Source organism: Acanthisitta chloris, unplaced genomic scaffold (genome assembly GCF_000695815.1).
Source record: "Acanthisitta chloris isolate BGI_N310 unplaced genomic scaffold, ASM69581v1 scaffold19414, whole genome shotgun sequence".
In the NCBI taxonomy this organism is placed as follows: domain Eukaryota; kingdom Metazoa; phylum Chordata; class Aves; order Passeriformes; family Acanthisittidae; genus Acanthisitta; species Acanthisitta chloris.
Window position 1 is genome coordinate 22899 of NW_008670164.1, and position 7357 is coordinate 30255.

Here is a 7357-nt window from a genome sequence, read left to right on the forward strand (position 1 = left end):
TGTTATAAAGTAACACTTGTGAGAAAGAGTCACAATGTAATAGAGCAACAAGAAGAAACACAGGTTCCAGCTGCAGCAGCTCAAAAACATTGAGCTCACACGTGGTCTCCAAAGCCCTGAGTGGCCTGGCTGCCAAACTGCAGTTAGTACTAGGACGTTCCTTGGAAGCCAAGTGGGGTTTCTTATGATTCTGCTGATAGCCTTCAGCTCTGGAGATAGTCTTCTGACAGCTGAAAAATGATCCAGCTGTGATGGCATGCTCTCTCTGTGCTGGAAGGTGGACAGTTCCTTAGTTCTGCCGTTCCTCTTGGGACAGGTTACTCTGGCTGATATCCTTCATGTTGGCTTGTATGTCCTCATGTTCCAAATTCCTGATGGAACATGTTCAAGGCCAGGTTAGACTGGGCTTTGAGCAACTTGGTCAAGTAGAAGGTGTCCCTGCTCATGGCAGGGAGCTGGAAATAGATGAACTTTAAGGTCCCTTCCAACCCAAACCAGTCCAGAATTCTATGAACAAGGCATGTCACTGGAAAGCTTTCCCAGGAAGACCTTGGTCATTCACTTGGAGGAAGGTAGTCTCCCAAAATATCCTGTGCAAGCATTATAGGATCCCTTCTTCTGCTGTCTGATTTGACCTCCTGGCAGGAGGAGCAGTGCTGTCTTTCCCAATTATCTGTATATTCATTATCAGCCATGTGCATGGACACGCACAGTGACGTTTGTCACGGACAGTACACACACAGAGACATCCATTTATAAAATTAAATACCACTTTACAGACTCTTTTCAGAAAAGCAAAGAATGGGAGAAACTCCTTAAATCTTCCCCCAAGAAGAGAGGCTTTTAAATGAGTCACCCTTCCACGTAGAGCAGTTCTGGGAAAAGGAGGTCATGTCCTGGGACACGAATGTCAAGGTGTTCCTAATCTGCAGCATTGAGACCTCTAGGCAGCTTCTCTCTGTCCTCAACCAAAACCTGAAGCAGTGTGCTGCTTTCCCAGGAGTGAGTGTAGCTTTGCCCACGTTCCAGAGGCAGCAGCTCCCACCAGTGATGTCTTTCTGCCCAGGGTGCAATGAGCAAAAGTAAATGTGTATCCTCAGCAACTCCACCCTTGGGTTGGGCCTTCTGTTGGGCGTAGCTCATGTCCCAGCTTTCTAAGAAGAATGGTAAGGTGTGTTTTCCGGAAGCAGAGCAAGAACTGGCTCACCCCAAGAACCGCTAAGAAGACACTTCCTAAAGACATGCCCTTCCTGGAGCTGGGATGGGTATTTCACATGGGAGTCATCAGTGACACCCAAATTGCCAAGGGCGTATGAGTAACTCCAGTTATCCCAAAATAACCTTTCCTTTGCATTAGGACAATGCCATGTATGCACAGAACAGTGAGGGAAGCAGTTCCAGCTATTTGTCATCTTGGCCTCTAACTTACCTTCTTCTGGTAGAAATCATGAAGCCCAACAGCTCCCATATTCCTCAAATCAGGGTCAGGGGATTAGCACATGGAAGTTTTCATCCCTAGTCATTTCCATGGGGTGGGGTAGAGCATAAGATGGAGCCAAAGGCAGCCATGCCCTACTTAACCATCATCCTTCATTGTATTCAGGGAGCCTCTGTAAAGGATAACTGCTGGATGCTGTTGGGTGCGAGTTTGGCTTGGGGCTTGCTTGGAATTGGACCTGGGATTGCTTGCTATACCAAGGCAAGCTGTAAGATTTAAACTTCTCCAAGCTGCTGTGATCTTCACTGGTGTTGTCCACAGAGCAATGGAAGAGTCTGTAAGACATTGCTGATTTTAAGAAGTGAGATGTTTCTGTATGGTCTCTGAGTAACCAAGTGAATAAGGAATTCCAAAGCAAGCAAAGCATTACTCCATGCAGTGGTAATAAATTTTATCTGCTCTCTTCTAAGGATGCTCCAGCGATAACAGGCGAGGTGGCTGGGTTTGACGTTATGTCCTGTTGTCACCATCAGCGTTACTCAACAGTTGTTTTCTCCCTTCCTTTCTTCTTCCTTTTTTTTCTTCTCTGCTGTTTTTTCCTTCATATTATCTTCAGACTGGTATCTTTCAGGACTGCCCCTCCACGCACAGCCTCTAGTTGGTGGAGAGCGGGTCTCCCCTTCAATCCACAAGCTCCGGCAGCATCGCCCACTGGGGCGCACACAGTCTGCTCCCCTTCCCCAGAACGCCCAGGCCCTCCAGCAGTTAGTGATCCAGCAGCAGCACCAGCAGTTCTTGGAGAAACACAAACAGCAATTCCAGCAACAGCAACTGCACATCAACAAGGTAGGCATGATTCTTTTAATGCCCCTCATGTACCATCAATACCAGCGTTAGCCACACGTTTTCAGTGTCTCTAGTGTGATTATATGTGTGGGCTCTACCTCCAGCCCCAGACACTCTCATCCTTGGATCTCTTCTAGGAATGACAACTCCAAAAAAATATTTGCAAGTGAAGTTGTTCAGATTTATTGAAGCATTTACCGAAAGGCTGAGTTCAGCCTGGAGAATAGAAGGCTCCAGGGAGACCTTAGAGCCTCTTCCAGTGCCTAAAGGGGCTCCAGGAGAGCTGGAGGGGGACTTTGGACAAGGGATGGAGGAACAGGACAGGGGAGAATGGCTTCCCACTGACAAAAGGCAGGGTTAGATGGGATATTGGGAAGGAATTGTTCCCTGTGAGGGTGGTGAGGCACTGGCACAGGTTGCCCAGCGAAGCTGTGCCTGCCCCATCCCTGAGAGTGTTCAAGGCCAGGTTGGATGGGGCTTGGAGCAGCCTGGTCTAGTGGAAGGTGTCCCTGCCCATGGCAGGGGGCAGAACAGGATGATCTTTAAGGTCCTTTCAAACCAAAGCCATTCTGTGATCTTCTACTTGAATTACCTTTGGAAAGGGCAAAGTTGTCCCCATCTCCAGTCCTGATTCTCTTTAACTCTAGCCCTCTGTAAAGCATTACAGTGTACATTTCTTCTTCTGGAAATGAGGACTGCATTGCTGTGCATCCTGCAGAGGTTGTTTTCAAGATGAATTAGGTGTGATTCAATAATTACTTTGAGGAAAGCAACTGCTCTGTTTGCTACCCAGATCTGATCAGGTGAGCTGTGCAGATCACCCTTCAGGGGTGCACTGGTTTTGCAGTTACTCTGTAACCAAAATCATCCAGTATTACAAGGGAGCTGAAACAAAGTTGCTTTGAGATGTTCAAAGATGTTTCAAAATAGCATTGACTAAGTGTTGAAACAGACAAAGGTTTAGCCTCTAGGGCAGTAAAACTCACCTTTCACTGTGAGAGGTCTGATCACAAGTGGTGGGGATGGAGCTGTGCTGGCTTACCCCAGTAGAGGGATTCTCCCAGGATTTCAAAGGCACAGTGTGTTCTTTGCCATGTAAAAAGGCCGTTGGGAAGAGGGAAATCAGTCATGTTCGGTGTGATGTTTGATTCTGACTGCCATCCATGGAAACGTTCAAGGCCAGGTTGGATGGGGCTTAGAGCACCCATGGAAGCAGGTTGGAATGAGATGAACTTTAAGGTCCCTCCCAACCCAAACCATCCTGGGATTCCATGATCCTTTAAAGGCACATCCCCCTTATAATTTGCAGGAGCTTAATAAGAAATATTCTGTGTTTCCATCCCCCAGCTTCCCAAGCTCTTCCCTTTTAAGCAGAGGTTTCTCATGCTTTTTCTTCCTCACAGACATATCAAAAGCAAATAATTGATATGGAGTCATGAGATACATGTCAAGACACTCAGCTCTAACAAACTCCCATTTGCATTTGCCTCTTCCAACCCAAACCATTCTGGGATTCTTTAATTTGTAGTCTTTTGAGGCTTTCTAAAGACTTTTTTCAAGGAGTTCCAGTGGTGGCATTCCTTAAGAAACCAACAATTCCAGTAGCAGGTCTGAAGCTCAGAAGGATAAGTTGATGGCAGAGGGACTGTTCAGATTGCTGCAATTTAATTGATGGTGGGGGTTCCTTCGAATATTTTCCCCGTTCCAGTCCTATGAGAAAATTCAACTACCAAGAGCTGGCTTAAAACATAAAAGAAACCACAAGAAACCCACCACACAACCCCCCAAAATGTTGTTTATAGACTGAAGCTAAGGCAGGATGATTACACAAGTTACTGACGTCAATCATGTACTTCTGGAGCGCTGCCACCACGCGCCACGGGTGCCAGCCCTGGCCGCAGCTGTGGGGAGCTGCTGCTGCTGTAGAAGTTCCCTTACCCCCTCCAAACACTTCTCATGACCAGGGTCATGGGCTGTGGGGCACTAGATTGGATTTCTTTGTTCAGGAGTGTCAGCTCGAGGGTTTGTTTGTTTGAGGGTTTGTAAGGCTTTTCCAAAGCTTTCACCGTGACGTTGCTGCTGAACTCATTCAGACTTTCTTTTGGACCTCCCGGGAGCTGGAGTGCATGTGTGACTGGAACTCTCTGAATTCCAACTTTGTTAGAGCTGGGATCTATCACATCCATAGCAGAGGCAGTGGGGGAGGGGGTTTAATTAAACAGAGTGCACAGGGGTGGTTTCTCTGTTCTTGATTTATAGAAGGAATGAGTTAAAATCATTTTGGTGCTAGCAGTGGATGTGTGTGGCAAATTTATCCTGTGGGATAGCATCCAAGTGCTGACATGGAAAAAGACTTTTCCCAGATGCAGGGATATTTTAAGACCCTCGTGTGTAGGAGAGTTAAGGGCACAACTAAAAATAAAAGAAGAGATTATTTAATTATGAACAGAACCAATAGCAATGTCTGTTAAATGGTTTTGAGGTACAGATTTCCCCTAAATAATACAAGGCTTTTCCCAATTCCATGTGATTTTTTCCTAACTTCGAGATTTGGGCCTGAAGCATTCCCTGTTAGATGTCTAGAGCAGATGAAATTTTTTAGGAGATTTCAGCCTCCTTTTAAAGAGGGCAACTAATGGAAAGCATGCTGTTTTACGTAAAGATAGTCAGAACAATCATCATGGGGATTTGGCTGTGAAGCCTTCGTGTCTCAGGCTTCAGAGCAGTGACTTGAAATTGAACAAATGAGGACAGGGAAGGAGGGACAAGGCTCCTTGGGGTGGCTGGAGGAAACCTGTGCTCCCTGGGGTAGGCTCAGTTCTGGGCCCCTCAATTCAGGAGGGATATTGAGGTGCTGGAGCGGGTCCAGAGAAGAGCAACGAGGCTGGTGAAGGGACTCGAGCACAAGTTCTATGAGGAGAGGCTGAGGGAGCTGAGGGTGTTTAGCCTGGAGAAGAGGAGGCTCAGGGGAGACCTTATCACCCTCTCCAACTCCCTGAACGGGGATTGTAGAATCATAGAATTTAGGGGTTGGAATGGACCTTACAGATCATCTAATTCCAACCCCCTGCCCTGGGCAGGGACACCTCCTCACTAGATCAGGTTGCTCAATGCCTCAATCAGCCTGGCCTTGAACACTGCCAGGGTCAGGGCACCCACAGCCTCCCTGGGCAACCTGTGCCAGTGTCTTACCACCCTCACAGGAAAAAACGTTTTTCCTAACATCCAACCTAGACTTTCCCTCCTTCAGTTTGAGCCCGTTACCCCTTGTCCTGTCACTGCAGCTCCTAACACAGAGTCCCTCTCCAGTTCCTTTGTAGGCCCTTCAGATATTGAGAAGTTGCTGTGAGTTCTCCACACAGTCTTCTCTTCTCCAGGCTGAACAGCCCCAGCTCCCTCAGCCTGTCCTCACAGGGGAGATGCTCCAGTCCTCTTAGCAACTTTGTGGCCTCCCCTGGACTTGCTCCAACAGTTCCATGTCCTTCTTATGCTGAGGACACCAGAACTGTGTGCAGTATTCCAGGTGGGGTCCCACAAGAGCAGAGTAGAGGGGGAGAATCACCTCTTTTGACCTGCTGCCCACACTCCTTTTGATGCAGCCCAGGATAGAATTGGCTTTCTGACCAGCCAAATTGCCTTTCTTTCCAACCTTAATGAGTCTATGATTCTATTTACCATGCCTAGCAGACAAATTAAATGCCAGCTGAAATTCTACTAGCAAAGAAATGCAGCTTTTTGCTCTCCTTATGGAGCATTCCACAACAAAATGATGAACACTTTGGTTTCCCTTGTATTTATGACCTGATATGGCTATGTTTGGGGTTTCGTTTATGGTGTAGAGATGTAGTTATCTGCCCAAGGCTGGAGATTCCATGTCCTTAGCAGTGGGTTATGGTGGCAGTATGTGACAGCCAGAGACCTCTGAATGTGAAAATAGAGAACATCATTGCAGAGGAAGCCAAGGAGCTAATTAAGGTGTTATTTATGGTGCATTGTGTTTACTGTTTCTGATACATTCATAAGCATTCTCAGTGCTCCCTTCATATTCATTCCCTTGCACTTTTATTACCTTCAAATTTAAATTGCACAAACATACGTTCATGAAATTGCAGAAATAGAAGATTTTTAGGGAGTTCTAATGGGCCTGGGATGCAGATACTCAGGAATGACATGGAATGTGATCCTAACAAAGTCCTCTCTGCAACATTGTCCTTTAAGAGCCGAGTTGCAGCGGGGTTAACTAGTGACGGTCCAGGAGATTCCCTTTGCATCCAGAGAGCAAATGAAGTATTCAAGATGTCCTTGTCATTGACCACTTGACCTTTCAACCTTCATGGTGTTTTTCATTTACTTCTTACATTTTTAAGGAGTGGGAATAATTTAAAATTTTTAGGGAATTTTACTGCTCATTCTCGTTTCATATGACAAATTGTAAGTTATTTTCCCAGGAATTACCTTGTGTAGTTCAGAAGTTCAGAAGGTATTAAGTTCAGAACTTGGGGCCTTCAGTCCAAGCAGGAAAAGGAACGAGTAGCAGATTGTTTGTGATGATTTAATTATCTTTAAAATGGATTATGTTCATCAAACCTAAGAAAGCCCAAAGAAAATTGATGGAAGAACCTTTAGCTTAATGTGGGTTGGTTATTCAATATGTAGTACAAGGACTGAAACTGGGGATGAGGTACATGAGGTACCTCAGAAAAACCCTTGGGAGGTTTTGGTCACTGAATCCTTGGCAGGGACCTCATGAGACCATGGAGTCCAATGTCCCTGCTCAAGCAGGTTGCCCAAGACCACATGCAATTGGCTTTTGAATATCCCCAAGGATGGAGACTTCAGAATCTCTATAGGAAATCTGTTCGAGTGTTTAACCACCCTCACAGCAAAAGACACATTTTCTTGTGTTCAGAAGGAATTTCATGGCTTTTAATTTGTGCCCATGGCCTCTTGTCCCATCACCTGTGAGTGTAACCCATCAGGGTCCCATGGACTTAAGTATATTCAGGTTTTTCAAGTGCTCTCTAAAGCTGCTGGAGTTCCACCAAGGCTAAGTCTTGCATCAGCATTTCCTGC

The 7357-nt window shown here is 46.1% G+C and overlaps 1 protein-coding gene across 1 annotated transcript in view; it reads left to right on the forward strand.

Annotated features, from left to right (window-relative positions):
• The window catches only part of LOC103801183 (histone deacetylase 4-like), a gene marked incomplete at both ends in the record, with an annotated part of 31664 nt that overhangs the window by 20719 nt on the left and 3588 nt on the right, over positions 1–7357 (forward strand). Inside the window, one exon of the mRNA XM_009073588.1 lies at positions 2070–2284. Coding sequence (XP_009071836.1) covers positions 2070–2284 — 215 coding nt within the window. The remainder of the gene's footprint in view (positions 1–2069; positions 2285–7357) is intronic.